Source organism: Artibeus jamaicensis, unplaced genomic scaffold, assembly GCF_021234435.1.
Source record: "Artibeus jamaicensis isolate MK-2021 breed Jamaican fruit bat unplaced genomic scaffold, CSHL_Jam_final contig_388, whole genome shotgun sequence".
Classification (NCBI taxonomy): domain Eukaryota; kingdom Metazoa; phylum Chordata; class Mammalia; order Chiroptera; family Phyllostomidae; genus Artibeus; species Artibeus jamaicensis.
In genome coordinates this window covers 540,217-564,270 of record NW_026521813.1, presented here as the reverse complement: position 1 = coordinate 564,270, position 24,054 = coordinate 540,217, and the positions used below count along the sequence as shown (strand labels likewise).

The 24,054-nt window shown below is 36.6% G+C and overlaps 1 protein-coding gene across 1 annotated transcript in view; it reads left to right on the top strand.

Moving 5' to 3' along the window:
• The window catches only part of COL19A1 (collagen type XIX alpha 1 chain), a 348,702-nt gene that overhangs the window by 134,498 nt on the left and 190,150 nt on the right, over positions 1-24,054 (top strand). Inside the window, exon 12 of the mRNA XM_053665015.1 lies at positions 19,702-19,755. Coding sequence (XP_053520990.1) covers positions 19,702-19,755 — 54 coding nt within the window. The remainder of the gene's footprint in view (positions 1-19,701; positions 19,756-24,054) is intronic.

Sequence of the window (24,054 nt, the reverse complement as noted above, 5' to 3'; positions counted from 1 at the left end):
TCCCTCTCCCCTCTGGTCGCTGCCCACTTGTTCTCTATTTCAGCGTCTTTGTTTTTATTCTGTTTGCTTGTTTGTTTTATTCTTTAGCTTCCTGTCAAAGGTGAGATCATATGGTATTTGTCCTTCAATGCCTGGCCTATTTCACCCAGCATAATGCTTTCCAGTTCCATCCATGTTGTTGCAAAAGGTAGTAGCTCCTTCTTTCTCTCTGCTGCATAGAATTCCATGGTGTATATGTACCACAATTTTTTTGATCCATTCATTTACTGATGGGCACCTAGGTTGTCCACTTTCACCACTTCTATTCAATATAGTATTAGAAGTTTTGGCCACAGCGATCAGGCAGGAAAAGGAAATAAAAGGCATCCAAATAGGAAAGGAGGAAACAAAATTGTCACTGTTTGCAGATGACATGATAGTGTACATGGAAAATCCTATAGACTCTACCCAAAAACTGCTCAAACTAATTAATGAATTTGGCAAAACAGCAGGATACAAAGTCAATATCCAGAAATCAAAGGCATTTTTGTATACAAACAATGAATCAGCAAAAGCAGAAATCAAGGAAAAAATCCCATTCGATATAGCAAAAAGAAAAATAAAATATCTGGGAATAAACCTAACCAAAGAGGTAAAAGACCTATGTGCAGAAAACTACACAGCACTGAAGAAAGAAATCAGGGAAGACACAAACAAATGGAAACATACCGTGTTCATGGATTGGAAGAATTAACATCATCAAAATGTCCATACTACCCAAAGCAATATACAGATTCCATTTTCTTTCACTTTAGAAGTACAAACAATAGCACCTTTGCATTTGTCTGTGGCCCAAATACAAGGCCACACAGAAGGAAAAGTCTTCACTTGCTACTGAAAAGCATCAACTCTGGTGGTTGAAATAAGTTTAAAACAAATCTCACACTGCTGGCTTCAAGTTCTTGAAAGAGTTGCATGGTTACTGGTCCCACAAAGTGGTTATAACACGTAGAATCGTCTAGTGCTTATGAGCTTGTGAAGTTTTCTGTAAGTTAGGGACACGAGCACCAGGATTTGTGTTGTAGCTCTTACATTCCCTGGCTTCTAAGGTTTGTGCTTAACAAAAGGCCTCCCAGCCGTTTTAACTGCCCTGTGGTGTTGGTTCTTGATTGTTGATAAGGATTCCCAGCTGTTCTTACTTAGGAGCTCTCTAAAATTCTTCCTTCTCTGGTAAAGAACCCCAACTGAATTGAGTTGTGGAAATCATAAAAGTGCCCTAAAAAATCCAGTCAAATACTGGGCTTTCTCTGCCCAGGGTTGCAGTAAATGGAAAATGTGGGAAGTTTGAAATGAAGTATGAACATTGAGTTTTGACATGGGAGGAATAAACTGAGTAAGTAAAAAAGATAATTATTTGAACCCTTAAAGCTTTAAACTAAATATTCTGACTCATAATATGGGTTCTGGAAAAGACTTCGAAATGGTTTGCCACTTGCCTTGCTGTAAGAAACAGATCTTTTAGTTTTTAAAGAAATGTTAAACTTAAATTAGAAATTATTTTAATGTGTACGTGGGCAGCATTTTCAGTTTGCTTTCCCCATTCCTATGGTTTCATTCTGAACTAACTACATCTTTATTTATCAGTGGTTCATTATGTTAGAGGCAGGTAAAAACTTATGTCATTTTCTCTACTTCTCATATTGGCTAAATTTGGCTAATAGTTCAATAGTGAATCATGACACTATCACTATTGAGTAATAAAGGCCAGGCAATAAAGGTGCCTCAGTCTATAACAGCATTGTGTGTCTGACTGTCTGAAAAGGGTCTTTAGTCCTCTTGTACAAGCTTGCTTTTGAGATTTGGCCTTTTCCTATTCATTGGTTCCCAGATAAGACAGTAAGAAAACAAACTGTCCTCATTGCCGATAAATAAATGTCATACTAGGATCATTTGGGGGATCAAAATACTGCTTAAAAATTATTTCTAGTACCTCTTATAAGTCTTCATGAATCAGACAAGAGAGTTTATTGGGTATTGTGCTAGAGGAATAGAAAATAATAGAAAACATTATTCATGTATTAAAAGTCTCACAATACTGTTGGAGACTCAAACCAAACCACCTTCCCTCTTTCCTTCAGTAGTCTCAACTTGTCTTACCAGTTCAACCACCACCTCTCAGCAGGATGGGTCCCAAATCTATACCCTACACCTGAGTTCTCTCCTGGTTTAGATCTACTTTACTCCATACCTACCAGACCTATCTTCCTGGATGTCTTTGTTTATTTCATTATGTTTGGTATGTTCAAGACAACATCCTTCCTCTTTTCTCTCATGTCTGCTTCGGTGATACCACTACCACCCTCCCAAACTTGTCATTTTTGTTAACTCTTATTTCTCCCTGTCTCTTGCTTCTGTAGCAACTCCTAGTTGCCTTCTTATTCATTCCCATGCCATTACCCTAAACTCCAGCCTTCCTTGCTTTTGCCTAAACTGTTGGAGGAGCCTGCTAACCAAATTCCTACTTCTAATCTCGACCCTCCCAATAATTTCTCCTATAGGCTAAACTCCATTAATCTCCAAAAAGTATAGTGTCCATCTTCCACTCAAAAAGTCAGTGCCTCCAAAATGGTTATAGGAAGCTGTCCCAACACTGCTAACTTGCCCTTCGTGGTCTTTCACAATCTGATCTTGTCTGGCTTTCTAACTTCATTTCACAGCATTTCTCTTGGTCAGAATCCTGTGCTTTACTCAAACCAAGTAACTTGCTGGTCCTTAGATGTGTGCCTTTACTTTGACCTTTCCCTTATTCTGGACAGGCTTCCTTCATTTTTTGTGATCTACTTCCTGCCTAAAACATGGGAACTTGCCCAATAATTAAGTACAGAATTAAATATAGACTAAAGTTGGAGATCCTGACCCATAGAATAGGTCCAAACCCTGTTTCTGCCCCTTATTAGCTATGTCAAGACACTTGTCCTTTCTCAACCTCCATTTGCTCATCTACCAAAAAATAGATTAAAGCTCTAAGAAGAGGGTCTCATACATACAAGATTTTCTGTTAATACTAGGTATCAGTTGTGAATGAATAACTTTTGTCTTCATTTCTAGGGCTTTGCCCTTTAAGCACCTTCTTATTTAGGTATTAATAAATTTAATTGTGAATATGTATAAAAACATATCTCTTTATTTGTGGGCACAAAAATATTCTTCATTTATCTTCATGTAAAATAAAGAACCTGTACTCAAGCACATTAAAGCAGTTACTAAAGACATTGTAAACAAAGATAAAAGTATATAGAATAGGGTGATGAAGCCCTATGTGTACATCAACTGGCTTCAACTCATGGCCAGTCCTGTTTCATCCCACCCCCTCCTTTAAGATTTTGAGGCAATCCCCAATAGTATATTCTTCATTTACAAAGAGTTCGATATGTATCTCTAAGTAATAAGAACTTTTTCTTATATAACCTCTATACCATTATCACACATACTTCTTAATGGTAACTTCTAAATGTCATTAAATAGTCACTTAGTGTTCAGATTTCCAATAGTATAATAAAGTCATAAAATTTTTAAGTAATTTCCTTTTGTCAGAATCAAAATAAAGGCTCACACATTCCAGTTGGTTCTTGTGCTTTTAGGAGACTACTAGTCTGCAGTATCCCAATCTATCTCTCTGTTGTTTTGTTGTTTGTTATTATATTATTTGTTAAGGAAGTATGTTTGTTTGTCTTGAAGAATTTCCAAGTCTAGATTTGATTACCTCACCATTATGCAATTTAATATGCTCCTCTCATCTCTGTGTTTACTTTAAATGAGTGGTTAGATCAGATTTGGATGTGCTTTTTTTCAGCAAGACTACTTCATAAGTCATATGGCATTCATCTCTCATAAGTAACCTAATGTAAGAAAATCTCTTTTTGTGATGATAGAAGCCATTGGTCATCCATACTTATACTCATTAACTCACTTAGGGTTGCAAAGTGGTGATATTTTAATTTTATCATTTCCTTTATGTTTATTAGCTGGAGGAACTTTCCCTCATCTACTCTCTGATTACCCAGTGATAGGGTTCACAAAGGAAATTTCTGCTAAGTACTTGATTCTTTCCATTGATATACTATTTTTCAAAATAATGACTTGATTCTGTAGTACCTTCCAGGGGTTACAAATTATGTTTTATTTCATTTGCTTGTTTTTTAGTGTTATAAACATTTTTTAATCCATTGTAATTTTCCTTATTGATCCTCAAATGGTCTCATTCTTAGTCAGTAGGAACCTCTTCCAGTTCACTTCTGAATCCCTGTGACATGAACCAGGCTTCTTTAACAGCTTCCCCTCTGTAAGGATAACATGTTCCAGGTTCCTGCACACTGTTTAAGTCCTAATTATATTTCAAAGCCTAACTCAGTGTTCATGCCCAACAGGAAATCTTCCTGACCACAGATGCCCTCAGTACATATCTCACTACCGAACCCCTTTGGCTCTCGAAGTTGCGGTTTCCTTCATCAATAATCAGAGGCTGGTCTTCTTCAAACAGCAATACTGAGGCTTCCTATCTCCAGTGCCTGGCATAGGATATTTCATAGAGTTGTCATGTGACCATTTTCCTGAGTGCTCAATACTGCCTTAGTTAAGTAGACTCAAAATTATATAAGCCTTTCAGAAATTTGATAGGAATAATTTTACTTATGGGGTTTCAGATTCTAAACTGGATAATAAGTAAACTGGTAGTTTAGGACATTTTCTGATCATGCATGTATAATTGGATTGGTTTTCCTCAGTCAAGATTCATTGAGTAAAAGTAGGCCTCAAACTTTATAATAACAATATTAGCAAAAGTTATAAAAACAAAAACAGTACAAAAATCACCCACATATTCTTTACCTCAAATGATAGATCATTTGTTTCTCTCTCTCTCTCTATCTCATTGTGTTAATATATAACTACACAATTGTAAGTGAACAAATACATATTACTTTTCCATATAGTCTGAGAATAAGTTTCTTGTTTCATGGCCTTTTACCTCTAAATACTTCATTGTGTATTTTCTATGAATAGGGATATTCTCTTATGTAATCACAGTACAATGATCACTTTTGTAAGTTTACATTAGTTCATTACATGTTTTGATTTTAACAAAAATAAGTATAATACTTCTAGACAATTTATAAACACCTTTCTTAGGTAGCCACTCAAAATAAAGCCAAGAGATAGATGATATTACTAGGTCAAGTTTATTGATAAGGAAACTGTGGCTCTGAAAGGCTGTGATTTTACTGGTATTAATTTATTTGCTCTTTACATCTTTCAGACTCTAATTAAGTGAGATATTGCAGAAAGTTTATGGATTTAATGCCAGAACAAACAAAAAAGAAAACTCTCTCCTCCATGCATCTTTGTCAAACCAAACACAAATTACAGACAACCATGAGAGCAGCGAGTCCTTGGACCTGGCTGTGATTTGCTTGTGATGAGTGTGGAGAGTTTCCTTCTCGGTCTGTCATTCTCACTGGATTCCCAGGCAGCAGCTGGGCCAGAAGGAATTGTCTCTGATGAGTATAAAGTTTCATCTCCTTCTCTCATCAGCAAATGAAATGAAATGAAATGAAATGGAGAATTTGGAAAAGGACCCGAAATATTATTGCACATATTGCTATAGTGTGGAATTCCACATATTCCACATTGCTATGGTGTGGAATTTTGTACACTAGTACACAGATGAATTCATTCTACTTATGTCATGGATTCCAAATCAGCTGGGGGGGCTCATTAAAGATGCCATTATTTTACTCAAAATTCTCCCTGATGATGTTTTACTCAGGAAGTATTCTCCCTAATATGTGCCCCTGCCTACGTGCACCTTAGGAGAGGCAGACCAGACTTGTGATTTTGAAAAATGGGCCCACACCCTGCTCATGCTGAAATCACCTGCTTAGACATCACCTTGGGCCTGGCTTCCCTAAATAGGCACTCTCTTGTATCACATTATTCCTGCTGTGTTGCCTCTCTCTTTTTTAAAATCAAATTCATTCTCTCTCTCCCTTCCTACCACCCTTCCTTCTTCCTCTCATGCCCCACCCCTCACCTAATCTGAAAATACCTTGGGTCTTTCCATTTGTCATTCCTAATATAGTGACTACAATTTTAAGCTAAGTGGGAAGGGTGGGCTGCGGCATACCATCTTGCCAACATGGTACATTGGGACCACTTATGAATGCATTACTTTACTGCCATGTAGTAGTATCTGTAGAAGTCATAGCGACATTTTTTAGAATGTCTTCTTTGTCCTTGAACCACAAAATCAGTTTCTCAGAAACTTGGACATTCTGTGACCATGTTAGCAAACATGAATGCCTACTGCCTACTAGCAGATTTCTCAAAGGTCTAGCTTTTAAAAAGAAGGTCTTAAATCCTAGACTGCATACAAATGTCAATTAGGTGGCTTTCCCTGACACAGCAATGGGCCAAGTTAACTGGATATCCAAGACTAGGGAAATTAACAATAAAGGACTGGAGTTTATGTAGAATCCAGTTTATCCAGAATTATGCCATGGGTTAATTAACTAAGCAAAACTGATGGCTTTTGCTATTGTAACTCCAAAAACCATATAAATTCTTTAATTATACCATCATTTTATTGTTTAAAATTACTCAAATTAATGGACTGTCAACTGGACTATGGAAATGGCTCATGAGGTATCCATGAGAATGTTTCTTCAAAGAGGATTTTTCTTCATATAGAAAATACAAACCAAAATAAATTTATAATTTATTTACTACATTAGTTATTAAAGGAAATTGACATAGGCTGATTTTATAAAAGTTATTTTGTTAGATTACATTCTTTCTCCCCCTTGGAGAGATAACTTAATTAGGTTTATGTCACAAAAGCAATTAGGTGAGTAATCTTGGCTCTAATCCATTTAGACAAAAGAAGTTCAGTTTCTGGCATAGCAAATAAGTTTTTCAAGACAAAGTCTTTCTGAGCTTTGAAAATGCAGGGGCATTGGTCTTTGAACACAAAATTGTCTCTGCCTTTATTTCTGTTAATCCTGTGTGTATGAAGTCATCCTTTTAAAAGAATTTGCATGAATGTAATTTATAATATAGTACCATACATATAATTTTTATTCACTTTAGCATTGTAACAGTACTTTTTAGGTAGGTTGAAGCTATTTGCTTTTATAAGTTAAAAATCCAAAATGTCAATATTGGAAAAGACTTTGTAGATGCACACAGGATAGAGACAGACATAGTATTAGACTCAGTCCTTCTGTTTCCAAGCACCAGACTCAGTTCAGTGGGTCACAGTTCAAAGTGTAAGCTCTGGCTTGGCAAGGTTGTGAAAATCTACCATGTTTCTCCGTTTGTATTTAGCTGCCAAAGATATAATCAGTTATTCACTTTATTATCATCATAAGTAACAAAAAAAAGCAGTAAAGTATATCTATTATAGCTATATTAAGATGGTAAGTCACAGGTATCTTTATGTTAGAAAGTACTTTATTTAGAAAAGTTCTGTTTTATATAGCTTTTTTGGTTAAATAATCTATATAACCTAACCTAATCTAACCTAATGGGTTAGCAATATACTATCTGTTCTTTTTTATTTCAACATTTAGGCAAAAGTGTTTCCCTAAAATGATATTTCTTAACTTACTGATTCTTAAGTGAATGATAAACATGTTAATAGTTTAAATTACTGAAAAACTTTTTTTATTGTAAGTTTGATTAAATTGTTATGCCTTAATAACTCACCAAAGAAATGTGATTTGTTTCTTACTTGTATTTTATACTGAATAGTTTGACTTCTATTGTAGTAGACCAGAGAATAATATAAATTACATTTCCCCATATTAAATTTATTTAAAGTTTCTATTGGTCTCATAAAATAATATAAAATGTATTTATATTTCATAGAAAATACATATGTAATCTAACAGGATAAAAGGATGACTGGGAAACCATGTAATATGGGGAAATCTGAATAAGCCCAACAAAAAGAAAAAAGAAAGACTTGAGAAAGGGTTGCAACATTGAATGAATTTTCCAACCCAGTCACAGATTGATCAGCAAAGGGTGATGAACTTTATGAACTTAAGGTGCTAGAACAGAAATTTTGTCTAAATCCTTGGATGATGAATAACCTATTTAGACACAGGAGTGATTCCAAGGAAATCCATTTATTTAATGGGAGTCCCAGGAAGAGGGGAGAGAGAAAAACAAGACAGAAATGAGAGACAAAATCTTCCAAAGTTTGATGAAAAATATTAGTCTATAGATCCAAGAAACTTAATAGTCCAAAGCAGGATGAACACAAAGCAAACCACATCTAGACATATCATAGTCAAACTACTGATAAACCAAATACAAACAGTAAATCTTGAAAGCACGGGGAGGAAAACACCATGCACATGAAATCACAATAAGAATAATGGTAATGTCTCTTTGCAAACAGTGTAGATCACACAGCAGTAAAAATAACATATCCAAAAAGAAATTGTCAACCCAAAATTTTATACCCAGTAAAAATTTCTTTCAAAGATGAAGGCAAAATAAAGATATTTCTAAATAACAAAAAATAAAATAAGATTGATTTTTTTTTTTGCTAGCAGACATGGCTTAAAAGAGTTACTAAAGAAATCTTTCAGGCTGAAAATAAATGTACCACATGGTAACTTAAATGCATAGGAGAGAATGAACAGTATTGTAAGTTATAAATATATGGGTCAATGTAAAAGATTCTGTGTGTGTATGCATGTGTGTATATAAATTATACTTTTGTATTTTCTTCTTTAATTTTTTAAAAGCATATTTTAAAGAAAAACTACAACACTGTACTGTTAGGTTTATAACAGATGAACAATAGTAATACCTAGAAAAAGGGAGGAAATGAAGCTCAGTATAGTAAACTTACCATAGTTTACTGAAATAAAATCAGCAAAGATACATATTATAAGTGCATCTTATTAAACACTCATAAAAGGTAAATACTCATAAGAGAAAACTAAATTAGCAAGATAAAAATATTTTTTTAATAAAATGAAGGCAATAAAGAAAGAACAAAGGAATGAAAAGGATATGAGACATATAGAAATTAAACAACAAAATAGAAACCATTGCCTAACCCAAGGTCACAAAGGATTCTTCTAAATTTGTTCTAGAAATGTTATAGTTTTGGATTTTTCATTTGAGCTTAAAATGCATTTGAGTTAATTTTCATGTAGGGTGAGATTTATGGACTAAAGGTCATTTTTTTTTTTGGCCCATGGCTATACACCATACTAAAATTATATTAAATGTGATCTAAAAGTCATGTGGGTGGTTTACTTACTCTTAGAGGAAGTCTGGGTACTAAACGTCCATGCCTGGCAGCTGGACACCTGCCCTGCCAATCTGCCACTGGGAGCTTTAGATACTTGACTTAGATGTTTGTGGCTCTTTCTTCATCAGTAGAACAACATCCGCATTAAAACAATACCAGAAGGAGAGGAGAGCAAGCAAGGTATCAAGAATCTATCTGAAGAAATAAGTACCAAAAAACTTCCTTAATCTGGTACAGGAAAAAGACACAAGTCCAGGAAGCTCCAACAGTACAAACAAGTGGGACCCAAAGAGGCCTACACTGGAACACATCATAATTAAAAATGACAAGGCTTAAAGTCAAGGAGAGAATCCTAAAAGCCACAAGAGAAAAGCAGGTAGTTACCTACAAAAGATCACCAATTAGATTTTCATCTGATTACTCATGGGAACATTTCAGTCCAGAAGGGAGTGGTGTGAAATATTCAAGGCAATGGAAAGTAAGGACCTACAACCAAGGCTACTTTATCCAGCAAGGCTATCATTTAAAATTTCAGGAGACCTAAGGAACTACATAGCAATTGGATATATTTCCCCAAGCAAGGAAAACAAAAGAAAAAATAAATAAATGGGACTACATCAAACTAAAAAATTTTTGCACAGCAAAGGAAGTCATCAACGAAATAAAAAGACAAGCCACAGAATGGGAGAACATACTTGCTAATACATCTGAGAAGGGTTTAATAACCAAAATTTACAAAGAACTTAACCCCCCAAAAATCAAACAACCTAATTAAAAAATGGGAAAAGGACCTGAATAGAGACACTTACCAAAGAGGAAATACAAATGGCCAATAGACATATGAAATGATGCTCAATAAACATCACTAATCATCAGAAAATGCAAATTAAAACCACAATGAGATATCATTTCACACCTGTTAGAATGGATATCATCAATAAATCAGCAAACGAGTGCTGGTGAGGATGTAGAGAAAGGCGAATCCTTCTGCAGTATTGGTGGGAATGCAGATGGGTGCAGCCACTGTGAAAAGCAGTAGGTGGATACCTCAAAAAATTAAAAATGGATCTGCTTTTTGACCCAGCAATATCACCTCTGGGAATATATCCATAGGAATCCAAAACACTAATTGAGAGAACATAAGCATGCCCATGTTCATTGCAGTGTTATTTGTAGTCACCAAGGTATGAAAACAGCCCAAGTGTCCATCAGTACATGAGTGGAATAAACAACTATGTGACATTTACATAGTGGGTACTACTCGGCTACACAAAAGAGAACATTATGCTTAGTGAAATAGGCCAGTTAGAGAAAGACAAATATCATATGTTTTCACTCATATGTGGAATCTAATGAATAAACTGAACCAAGAAGGAAAATGGAGACAGACTCATAGGTGAAGAGCAGGATGACAGCTAGTTGAGGGGACAGGGTTAGGGTGTGGAAGGATGTAGCAAAATGGAAAAAGGACTCATGAACATGGACAACAATGTGGTGATTGCTGGGGGTAGGGAGACATAAAGATTAAATTAGAAAAATAAATCGATTGTGATAAAAATATTAATAACAATAATTATAATAAAATAGTATAATTATTATAATATACCTTAATAAAAGTTATGTGAATAAGAAAAAATAAAATTGAATTAATGGCATATTGCATTAAATTTTGATTCAAGGGGAATTTATGATTATATATTTTTTCATTTATTCTTATATTTATATGTTTATTCATATTTTATTTCCCTGGATTACCATAATGGCCCCCACAGCTGGAGGGGCAGAGAATATTTTCTGAGGTTTATAGCAGAAAGAAACGCTATTCTAGAAATCTTGGCTTCCAAGGCTGTGGGCCCATCAAGTCAAAAGAAATTTCAGGGACAGTGGAGATATGCTTCTTTAATCAGATGTTCAAGATCTATTCTATTAATTTATACATCTATTTAGTAATCATTAATTGGGGAACTATTATAATTCAGCTTCTGTGCTAAGAGCTGGAGATAAACCAGTGAGTAAAGGAGCATGCAGACCCAGCCCTCAGGCAGTTTATATTCTGGCATCACCTCTTTGAAGCCAGGGATGTATGCAGAACTGTCTGTGAGAGAAAGGCAGGGAGTAAGGCTTTGGCCTGACTGAGGTAAGGTGAGCTGTGCTCTGCAAGGCTAGGTTAAACCTCCTCAGCTTTGTTGCAGCTCTTCATCTTGTTGCATAGGAGACATGATTAACTTCTTAGGGGATAGAGTTTTAAGACTAGCAAAATTGTTTAATCTCTGATTAAACCAAACAGGTAGAGAAAGAATCAAAAGAGGCAAAATCAGAGGTTGTATTATTTTCGATGATGCATTAGTGAATCTGATATCCATTTAGGTGGACCTGCGTATTAAGAATTCTAAAGATCATCTCTTACCCCCCAGTGAAGGAAACACTGTCCTGGTGTTGCTTTTGGAAGTCCAGAGTCGCAGGTGGAGCAGCTGGATAGAAACAGCACGTGGGGTCAGCCAGGTTTTTTGAAGAGAGCAGTGGGCTGGGAGTCTTGTCTTTGACTCAGTTTCCCTGCTGTGAAAATGGGAAGAGTAGGCATCTTTAACAATTTCCTCCTTCCTCTCTTATAAAAATAAAATAAAATAAAAGTCATATGGAAATACAAATGACCAGGTATAACCAAAACCACTTGGAAAAAACTGAAGGACTAATACTATTTGATTTTAACATTTACCATAAAGGTATGTAAATCAATGAACAAGTACAGTGTTAGTGTACAGAGAGACTAATAAGCCAGTGAAAAAGAATGGAGTCCAGAGATCGCTCCACAGATACGTGGACCACTCCCTTTCAGCAGAGGTGCAAAACAATTCAGCTGATCACGGATATTTCAACAAAGCTATTGGAATAATTAAATACTAATTTTTTAATTAAAAGAATTTCAATTCCTATCTGCCACATTACATTTTCACTACATGTACATTTATTCATTGGTTTATAAATCACTAAATTTATTTATAAATAAGTTCTTAGATATGACACTAAAAAGATAACCCCCAGAAAGGTTGATGTGTTAGAGTTTATCAAAATTTAAAATCTCTCCCTTTTTTTTTTGAAAGATTCTGCTAAGAGAATGAAAAAACAAACCATGTTGGTGGAAAAATCTTTGCAAATTACATAAATTATAAAGGGCTTTTATCAAAATATGTGAATAGCTCTAAACAAATAATACAATTTTTTAAATGAATAAATGATTTGAATACTTTCCATAAACACATGAAAAATTACTCAACATTAGTCATTAAGGAAATGCAAAAACAAAAAAAATTAAACCATGGAAATGTTGGTTTTGGGGGCAAACACATATATCAAAATTTATCGATTTATTCCTTTTATATATGTGCAGTTTATTGTATGTCAATTATGCCTCAATAAAACTGTTAAACATTTTAAAGTTTAAAATATCATTACAAAAATAAGAAGCCAAGCTACATTCTGGGAGCAAATATTTGCAAATCACATATCTGACAAATACTATGTAATGAACTTTTATAACTCCATAATAAGATAGGCAAATTAGTTAAAAATGAGCAAAAGATTTGAGTAGATATTTCAGAGAAAATACATGAAGGCTAATAAGCACATGAAAAAATTATTAATTATTAAGAAAATGCAAATTTAAACTGCAGTGAGATGTCACTTTGTGCCCACCCACTAGAGTGGCTACATTAAAAAAAAACACAGACTGACAATACCATCTGTTGGTGAGGCTTAGTAGAAATTTGAAACTCTTATACACTGATAATGCTAATGTAAAATGATATAGGCACTTTGGAAATAGGTTTAGAAGGTTCCTGAAAAGTTCAGCATTCATTTATTATATGATCTGACAATTACACTCCTAGGTATTTATTTAACCAAGAAAAATTAAAAAAACATGCCCACAGAAATATATGTATGTCATTGTCTTTAGTGACATTATTTAGAATAGTTAAATGTGGGAATTGGCGAGTGAACAAACAAACTGTAGTCTATCCATATAAAAATACTATGCAGAAATTAGAAATGAGCTACTTATCTATGAAACAATGTGAGTGAACTTCAAAACCATAATGCTGCATCAGAGAAGCCAGACCAGAAAGGGCTGCATGTGGTATAATTCTGTTTACATGAAATTCCTAGGAAAAAAGCAAAAGTAGAGAGACGAAATGTGTACCAGTGGTTGTTTGGGCTGTAGATATGAGGAATAACCAATTACAAATCAGCACGACAGAATTTTCTGGGTGATGGAAATGTTTTAATCTTGAATTGTGATGGTTGCACAATTCTATAAGTTTTCTCAAACTCAAAGAACTGTACATATAAAAGATATAAATATTATGGTATATTATACCTTACTTATACCTTAAAAATTGTTAGAAAAAAAAACCAAGATATCTAGGTTGGAAGTAGGGATTTGAGAGTCATTAGCATTTAGATGGTCTCTAACTATAAAAGTGGAGAAGGTAATTAGGGGAAGTCCAGTGAAAGGGAAAACATAAGAACCTGAGACAGATTCCTATGGACAAGCCACACTCAGAGGATCCAGCACACACACAAAAAAGAATGAGAAAATATGGCTATAGAAATAAAATAAAAACAAATAGTATAGTGTCTCAGCAAGCACGTATTGCTTGGAGGGTGCTGGTCAAATAAACAAACAAACAAACAAAAAAAGATATCAAATGTTACAGGTGGCTCAAAGAAGAAAAAAAACAAGATGCCTCATGTTTTTCACCTTCATATGAGCAGATTTGAGGAGCAGTGTAGGTATCAGCCAATCTTCAATGGATTTTGAAGTGAGTAAGAGGTAATGGAATGCAGGCAAGAAGTATGGGGAGTCCAGTTCAATAAGTTTATCTGAAAATGGAAGGAGGCAGATGGAGCAGAAAATGACAGGAGATGCAAATAAGAGTTTTTTGTTTCAATAGAATATTCAACAGTATGTTTCACTGCAGTTGGCAAGAAGTGACTAGGGGGAAGGATGTTGAGGATTTAGAAAAAAAGGGCATAAATTTAAACATAAACTGCATGAGAAGAAAGAAGATGGGGTTGAAAGCACAGGTTGAGGGATAAGCATTAAACTGAGAACTAAACAATTCTTCCACACATAAGAATGGAGGAAATGATGGTGTGGTGTGAATGAATTCATAGATTTCAAGGAATTAAGGGAAGTCTTGTTGGATAGTTTCTATTTTCTCTGTAGGAAGCATGGTTATCTGAGAGTAACCAGAAATCCTAATACTAAGGATTTGAAGGAAATTGAGTAGTTTAATGATCTAGAATGAGGTCAATACTTGTGAATTTATAATGGTACTTGACAACAAACAGCCTAGAAACGAGAGAGCAGATAGCTGGAGACTGGATGCATTGAGGTTGGCACCATCAGACAGTCGAAGAAGACCCAGGGTGTTTAGAGATAAAAGAGCACTTGAAGTGATAGGTCATAAGTATGGACAAAAATGAAGACACTGGCAGCCGATGGGCATCATCTTCACTTGGTTGTTGAGAAACAGGTTTCAAGACAATGCTTGGGGGCAGGTAGTTTATTCAGAGAGGCATCTCAAGAAACAGGTGTGAGGGAATGAGGAGGATAACTCAGGTAACTAGGAAAAGCTAACAAAATGCTGGCTTTTTAGCTGCTTATTATTGTGGGCAACTGGAACTCAGTTATGCTGGGGAACTTCTGATGAACCATGTGGAATGTGCCTTGGAGTTCTTTGAGGGCTAGGAAACTGATGCATTAACCCACAACTCTGGTCACCTTTGGGTGGAAGACTGCTTCCAGGGACCTTACACACATCATCCCCTGCCTCTGCCGCCCTTCCTTCCAGGCTGCCTTTCCAGGGAGGAACAAATTAATACTCCAGCTTCAGAAAATTCCCAGAGTCATACATATGTCCTCTGAACTGTTCTCTTATCATCAGTAAATGGGAATGAGATCACCGACTTGTGATTACTGCTAGAATTGAAGAGAGTCCTTACTGTGTAGAGCACATGGCATGGAGTCTGGCATGTAGAAAGGCACAGACAGCAGAAGCTAGTATGTTGTTGCCAGTACCTAGCAAAGCATTAGCAAGGATAATAGCTACTCTCATTGTGGATAATAATGGATTAATTGGAACTCTGTAAAAAGGTTTCTCTGCTTACCTGAATGTAGTAGTTTGAATACCAGAGCATTGCGGTTTTGTTTAGAAGGACATTAACTTTTCATGTGGTTTTGAAATTAGTCTCCTCTAAGAATAGGCATTGAAAAAATTTCAGAGGTAACCTAATTCCTATTTATCCTCTTTCCTTTTGTTGGGATTGTATTTAAGTTCCTGCCAGTCTAGAATGATGCGTTACATTTTCAAAGAAACCTCCAGAGAGGTTCTGTTGGTTTTGGTTTTTAATCTTTTCTGCTTTTGAACTTATCTAAACACTGAAAAATTATCTAAATGCATCTAATCTCTAACAACCTCTGATGGCAAATAAATTTTCCTTAATTCTGGCTTACATCCGTAATGCTGTGTGTTTATTCATCTTCTTCTCAACGGAGGAAAAAGGGACAGCTTTTTGTTCGACTCCCTTTTGTTTAGGACTCATTTAGTATGCAGTGCCTGGCTACCTGTTCTTTGTCCAGGTATAAAACTCCCACGGCTTTTTTCCAAAGAATAGAATTTACAATTGAGATGCTTTAGAGCTCACCCAACCCCAATATGTAACTTGGTGAATTAATACACATTACAATATTGTTGTCTTCCATTTCTTGTTTATCCCTTGTAGTAAATTACCTGATGTAGCCTTTGCTAAGTTACCAATTGACATGTTATTCTTTTCTTAGGAATGATAAAAGTTCTATGTGTTAACCAGTATGCCACCATATACTTTTCTTCTTTTTGTTATTTGCCTTTTAGTTTAGTTTATAGTATTTATTGTTGCCTTACAAATGTATCATTAATATTTTGTCAAAAATGTAACTTTTTTTCTATAATGAATTTCTTCTCTTTGTTCCATGCTTAGAGAAATCTTGCTTGCCATGAGCTCTGAGCTATCTATGTCAGCTTATATTTTCTCCTTTTTTTATTGTTATTCAAGTACAATTATCTCCATTTTCCCCCATCAGTCCTCCCCACATCAGCCATCCCTACCTCCCACCCTCAATCCCAGCCCCCTTTGACTTTGTCCATGGGTCCTTTATACATGTTCCTTGATGACCCTTTCCCTTCTTTCCCTGTTATCTCCCTCCCCCCACCCTCCAGTTCCTGACAGTTTGTTCCTAATTTCAATGTCTCTGGTTATATTTCGCTTGTTTGTTTTTTTCTTTTTGTTGTTGCTGATTGAGTTCCACTTATAAGTGAGATCATATGGTATTTGTCTTTCATCACCTGGCTTATTTCACTTAGCACAATGCTCTCCAGTTCCATCCATGCTGGCATGAAGGCCAGAACCTTCTGCTTCTTTAATATACTTATTTTTAAGTAGGCTCTCTATCCCATCCAGAATTAACTTAAATACAAGATTGCACATTTACCTTAATATGGTCCATGTTGTTTATTATAGCATATTATTTCAGTCTGTTGTAGCATTTCATACTGTGAATCTGTTACATATATCTTCATAATACATAATACATTAGTGATTCTCAACTGGAGTGAATTTCACCCTCTACGGGAAATTTGGCAATGACGGGAGACATTTTTATTTTTCAGGATTCAGGGTCAAAGGGACGTGGGAGAGGCCAGCTACTAGATCCTAGCGAGTAGAGGACAGGGATGATGCTAAACATTCCACAATGAATAGGAGAGCCCTCAACAAAGAATTGTCAATAATGCGAAGATTAAGAGAACTTGATCAGCCCTGGCTGGTGTAGCTCAGTGGATTGAGCGTGGGCCTGGGAACCAAGCAACCACGGTTCGATTCCCAGTCAGGGCCCATGCCTGGGTTGCAGGCCAGTTCCCATCAGGGGACTCACAAGGGGCAACCATACATTGATATTTCTCTCCCTTTCTCCTTCCCTTCCCCTCTAAAGATAAATAAATAAAATCTTTAAAAAAAAGAGAGAACTTGATCAATGAGAGAACTGAGAGGGGTCAATCCTTTGGGCATCACTCCTCTGCCAGTTACACTCTCACCAATAGTAACATAACCTGGCCTGTATTTTTTTCCACTCTGAAGGGCATTGTAAGAGTCTTTGCCTCCTTCTTTGCAGAAATCCAGATGTATTGTATTTTTATTTTCCCTGGGATGTTTCAAATAATAAATGAGCTTAATAGTTTTAGATCACAGATCCTGGAGTCATACTGCCTGGGCTGAATCAGGGCCCTGCCCTCCTTGTAAGTTGTGTGACCCTGAGCAGCTATTTAACCTCTCTGTCTTCATTCTCTAATCTGTAGAATTAGGGTAATGATTGTTACCTTTATCCTAAATTGTCATAGAATTGCAAGATGTTTAAAGCAGTGCTTGACACATAGTAAACATTGTAAATGGGTTTGGTAACAATGAATAACAATAAAATAAGTGACTTTTTTATATTACCCTTATTTGATCACGATGACATACACTTACTGTTTATATTAAAATCATACTGTTTAAAATTGCCTGCAGAGTTTACCAGGGATCAAGTTGAAGCAGCATCTGCTACATCTCCCATGCTCTGGCCGTGCGGCATAAACCCCATCAGAATTTCAAACCTGTCATAGTATTACTTAACTTTTATTACCACTGTCAGGCTTGCAGATTTTCTTATGGCACATATCTCTTAAGTATGTACATTTGCTTTCCATTGATGAGAAGCATTAATTTTGAATAAAGACTGTTTTTATTTTTAGTTATATTCTGAAAGCTAATGGTGATATCCATGGAATTATATGTTTTCTTATGTCAAAAATCTCAATTCAGTCTATTAGCTTGTGCTGAATACCCTTTATTTCACCATCAAGACACTGTATTGTTTCTGGTCCCATTGCCAGATAGACTTTTTTCTTCTGTGTATTTCTGAGCCTCTTAATTCTTACTTTACTTTCTGTCAAAAATAACATCCTCCAGATCGACATTGTCCAATGGAACTTTCTCTGATGATGGAAATGTTTTCATGTAAACATATTGTTGTGAGGCTAGAACAACTGAGGACTGAATTCTAAATTGTATTTAATCCTAATTTAAATGAAGGTGGCCGCATGCGTCTAGTGGCTGCCACACTGAGCAGCTCGGCTCTGGATTATACATATTGTTTCATATCTATGAATATGTATAATACATATGAGTATTTATTTCACAGGTTCCAATAATCAAGGTATTTTACTTCAATCGTGTGTTTTTATACAGTAGTAACGCACAGTCATAGATGACTGGGGCTGCACGTGGGTATTTCTACTTGTAGAGTCTATAATTTACTAACTCAAAATCAGGTGCTTGCTTTTCTTTATTTTTTTGCAAAGAAAAATGTGTTTATTTTAGAAAAGAAATGAATGAAGAATAACAATATATGGTGAAGATTATAGAAACCACCCCAGTGACAGGAAGCAGAGATGACCACTACTATTCTACTCTCCCCTTTCCACACACAGGTTCACTCCCACATGCACACTCATACTGTGATACGCTAGACTTCGGGGCTTCACTGAGTTCTTTCTGTATAATAATCTATTATACAGATAACACATGTTTACTGTTTTTTAAAATCAGAAATGTGCCTGGCTGGTGTAGCTCAGTGGACTGAGCACAGGCCTGGGAACTAGACGATCACGGTTTGATTCCCAGTCAGGGCACATGCCTGGGTAGCAGGCCAGTTCCCAGCAGGGGACCCACGAGAGGCAACCATACATTGATGTTTCTCTCTCTCTATCCTTCCCTTCCCCTCTAAAGATAAATAAATAAAATCCTTTTTTTAAAAAAATGAGAAATGTTGAAGAGTATAGTGAAGGAAAAAAATTACCCATAATCACAGAATACATAGATTAACTACTTTTATTGTTTCGGTTGTTTTCTTCCAATATTATTTCTAAAACCACAGTAGGTAGATAAGCAAACAGGCACTAAAAATTAATCATGCTATAAATATGTTATATGCAGGGTTTACCAATAAAAGTAAATAATTTTCAGATGGTAATAATACATGTCACTATAGGTGGGCGTCATCAGCAGGCCAGTTCCCAGTGAGGGAACCTTTGAACTTTTAAACCTCTCTTTGAACCTTTAACCTTCTTTGAACCTTTAAACCTCTCTTTGGTTTTAGAACTCAGAATTGTTTTTTAAAATAAATGTTCCTTTCAAGGGATTAGCAAAGTAATCACAGTTACAAATACCCAAACAATGTAACTCTTTTGCTTTTTTGTTCTTAGTAAAGGTTCTTATGTGTAATATTTTTCATTGTTTACATTGTTTCTTTCTAGGGTGAACAAGGAGAAAAAGGAGACCCAGGTCTGGCTGGTGTTAATGGACAAGATGTAAGCCTAACTTTCTTTTTTCTAAAGGTCTTTACATTTTGCCACTTAAATACACCGGCTATCTAATGCTATTAAGATGGAACCATAAGAATGAAGGCAGTTTCCCACATGGCTCTGTAGAGGCAGTGGTTTCAGTTTGATTACAGGTAGTTCCTTGACTATATACTCAGTTGACCCTTGAACAATGTGGGGCTTAAGGGTGTGGAACCCTGCACAGTCAAAAGTTTGCATCTAAGTTTTGACCTCCCCCAAACTTAGTTGGTTCCAGGGCCCACAGCAGCCCCCCTCCCGCCTCATCCCTGTGAATATTGAAATCCCCAAATGCTCAAGTACTGGGTATAAAATGGCACAGATCAGTGTATACAGCTGACCCCCACATCCGCAGACTGCCAACCACAGATCAGAAGCAGTGCAGGTGTTTATTGAAAACAGTCTGTATCTGAATGGACCCATGCAGTCCAAACTCGTGTTGTTCAAGTGTCAACTGGATTTTATGCTTGCCACCCTTAACAGGCCTTTCTCGCTTGTTTCTGGCTTGCATTTTTTTCTAGTCTTCCTTTCTCTGTTTTTTCTCTTCCTCCTTCCACTGTGGCCTGTGTTCTTATCCAGGGTTCACTTTTCATCCTACCCCAAATCTCTGTCTACTGAGGGGTCTTTATAGGTAGGATCACAGTGATGAAGAGCAAGGGAAGAAAGGAAGGGGAATGTGAATCCTCATTCCTTTTCCTCTCCCCTTTAAAGTCATTTTTATGCACCAAAGAATAGGGACTAGCACCAATGGCTTATAGGAAGAGGAGCCTCTGCATCTTCTCAGCCTCCTTACCCTACATCAGGACACAAAATACCACAGCCGTGGGCCCACACATTTAAATGGTACCTGTGCCCCACCTCCCTGCCGCTGCCACGGGAGGCCCCTGGTGCAGTGGTACAAGGTCTGGAGCATAAAGCCAGAGCCCAGTTTGTGTCCCAGTTCCATCACCAGCTGAGAAAAATCACTTCTCAAAGTTTGCAAAGTGACGAACTATGAATAGATTCTAAAGTACGTATAACTGTGATTTTCTGCAAAGAGATTATTAAGATTACAAATTGGAAAAGCGTGATGAAATTGAAAGCATTCATTCAGGTTTCTGGAGTTCCTGCTACATTTGAGTCACTGTGAGGCAAATAAAACAGAAGTACAGCCGGAGCCCACGTGTGGAAAGTACTGCAGATGGGGGTGTTTGTCCTTCCTCTTCAGAGCGGAGGGAGATGTGGACCAAGCCATGTTAAATGAAGATTTGTTTTACAGGGTGTTCTGTGGGGGCCTTTGCCTGTGTATTTTGTTTCTATCATATTGTTCATGAAAGCAAAGATCTTTACTTGAAATTTCTAGTATTTAGTATTTAGAATGAACAAATTCTCAATAATTGCTCATTTCATTTTAAAAACTGAGAGATTATTGCAATAGTCTAAAATGTAAATAATTAAAGCCTGAATTAGGATAACAGAGAGGGAAGGGAAGGCAGAAATCGTGGTATAGCATAGGTAAAATACTCATATATATACAATTTGGTACTTGATTGCAGAGAAAACTCAAATATAGCCCAAGGGTCTGACCATGCCTTACAGAAGGGATATTATCTTGTAGGAAATGTAGACATGTTGAAAGAAATTAACTATATTGTTGCAAAAGATAACCAAGCTATGTGTATATGGGCTTTTTGAGATAGAGAAGCAAAACAAATACTTTTAGAAGTTTGTTAAGATAGTGTTAGAATTGAAGTAGAGGAAGGATTTTCACAAATAGTAGAGTAAAACTGGAAGGAGACTTGAGGGGTTGGAACCTGGAATAGATTCACATTAACTTAGAAGTTTGGAAATAATTTTAAGATACCTGAAAGTCAGGTGACTTGGATTTTTAGAATCAATCCACTGATATACAAGTGTGTTACTTGCCCAGACACTCTGCCAGCTATTGCATGAGTCCCAAATCTGAAGAGACCAACTTGCATACAGAGCCCACCGCCTGGTGAGCACTGGGACTTCTTTTTGAGGAGGGTCTTGGAAATGTCTTTCCCATGCCCCCAGTCCCAAGGTATTATTTCTTTACCATCATCATTATTTAATGTAGCTCATTAAGTGTATCATAAAGCATAACAAGGCACATTAACCAACATATCTCACTGGGTTACTTAATTAGTATGTAGGTATTATTATTCTTTCCTTAATTTGCCAAGGATATTTAGGAGTTATGATTGAGGAGAAATACGAAAAGTAATGGAAGCTCTCCTTTTCCCCTTTACCATCTATCACTAGGAATGAAAAATCAAGTGCTCTGTTATTATATCATTGGTGGTGGTGGTTTCTGTGCTACATAGTCCACATTTGTTTTCATGAGATATTTAAAATTTGATCCTCACCCCAGCTTTATGGCCTAACTAGCCTATTTAGAGTCAAAATAAAGCTTGGGAATTATGCAACTTTCTTTTGGGAAATGGAAAAATCAACATTTAATCCTACATGTTTTACTGAAAAAGCCCCTTTATTTTCCCACTAAATCATGCCACACTTGTTATTGTCTGTTTTTCAGAGTTAAAATAAACTGACTACAAACTAAAATCATTCAGCATTTATGACAGTTGACTCTGCATTTCAGTAAATGCAGGTACATTCTTAGGGAATAAAGGGTGTTGTGACAGCTATTGCAGTTTGAATTGAAGTCAAGCCATGATAGGGATTATAACTTCAGAAATATTCTGTTGACTGCATAGTAGATCAATTTAACGGGCCAGCTCACTCCCCCTACTTTCCAAGTCAGAGAAAATTGGAAGCATTTAATATTCCTACTAAATGAATAAAAAGCCTTTTTATCATCTTTATTCTTTCATATTACATGTATCTTGATGTGAGTGTATTTTTGAATGATTTCTTCTGTGCTAAAATGTGCAAGCTCACTTCAGAAAGTGCAAACCATATGTAAAGGGAGGATGCAGAGGTTCAGTCCTTCTCAAAGGGACAGTGTTGGTGCTTTGGGTGAGACATTTCTCTGCCATGGGGCCTGTGTTACCAGAGCAGAATGTCTAGCATCGTTGAGGCTCACCAACTAAATGCCAGTAGCACATCTTAGTCGTTAGGATAAAAAAGGGGGGAAAAAAGCTCTGATATCTTTCTAAGTTCCTCCTTCTGTGTGTGTATGTGTATATATAACAGATATTCCAGGGTACTGGAGTATCCGGCTAAAATTGGACTAAGCACATACAGTTTAAATAATGCATACTAAATATATATTTTAAATAATGTATGACAAATATACTGAAACTGTCAAAATTTTGAGTTGCTAGAATTTAGCCTTCAAAATACTGTACCCCAGCTTTACAGACATTCTAGTTTATAATTAAATATTTTGATTGTGACCCACTGTGGGATACATTCAACGATGGCATCTTAGAACAGACCAGAGAGGGAGTCTTACAAAGCTGTTCACGTGTGTGGGGGCAACTTTGCCTGCAACTTGCCCCCATCCACCATGGACGAAAGTGAAACTAGCAAGACATGAACTGCTTGGGGAGGAGAGGTGGTCAGTCTCTCAGAGGAGAAAGACCAAGAGCTCCTTCCTCAAGGGGCTTTTATTGGGTTTGTTTTGCCCAAGAGTACAGGTAAGGATCAAGCAATAGATAGCATTCAAAGAACTATGAGGGCTTATTCTCAGTCAGGGTCAGATAGCTAAAGAGCCATAAAACTTTGAGAAACAAACTTGTTGCTTGGACCCATATTATTTAAATGAGAGCATTCTAAACAAAGCAGGCTTCACAAGACTATGAATTCTTTCTTAGGCCTGAACACCCCGGAACCCTCTCTAGCTGGCAAAAAGCTACACCGCCTTCCCAGTCATAGGTTTTTTAGGCTTAAGTGGATTAGAGCCAGGAAGTGCTTCTGCCAGATGGAAATGGGGACTCAGGCTACGTCAGAATAGCCAGGGGGCAAGGGTCCATCACTCCGTTTTTTGTTGCAGCCCCCAAGTTCTTCTTTGATGGCCTCCCAAGTGATTGTGTCTGGGTTAGGTTACCCCTCCTCTGAGGAGTCTTACCTGTCTCTGACTAACTGACCAAGCACTGGGGGCAGGGGGATGAAGCAGAAGCAGCGTTAGCTACCAGAGACAAGCTTTGTCTCCTTAGTGGCTCACTCAGCCTTACCCATGGGGGGCAGTTACAACTCCTGAAACCAGGCATAGCAGTTCCCAACACATGGGACCTGTGAAGCCAGACTACCTGGGCTCGGACCACAGCTCAGCCACTGCCAACCTGTCATACTACATGGTAC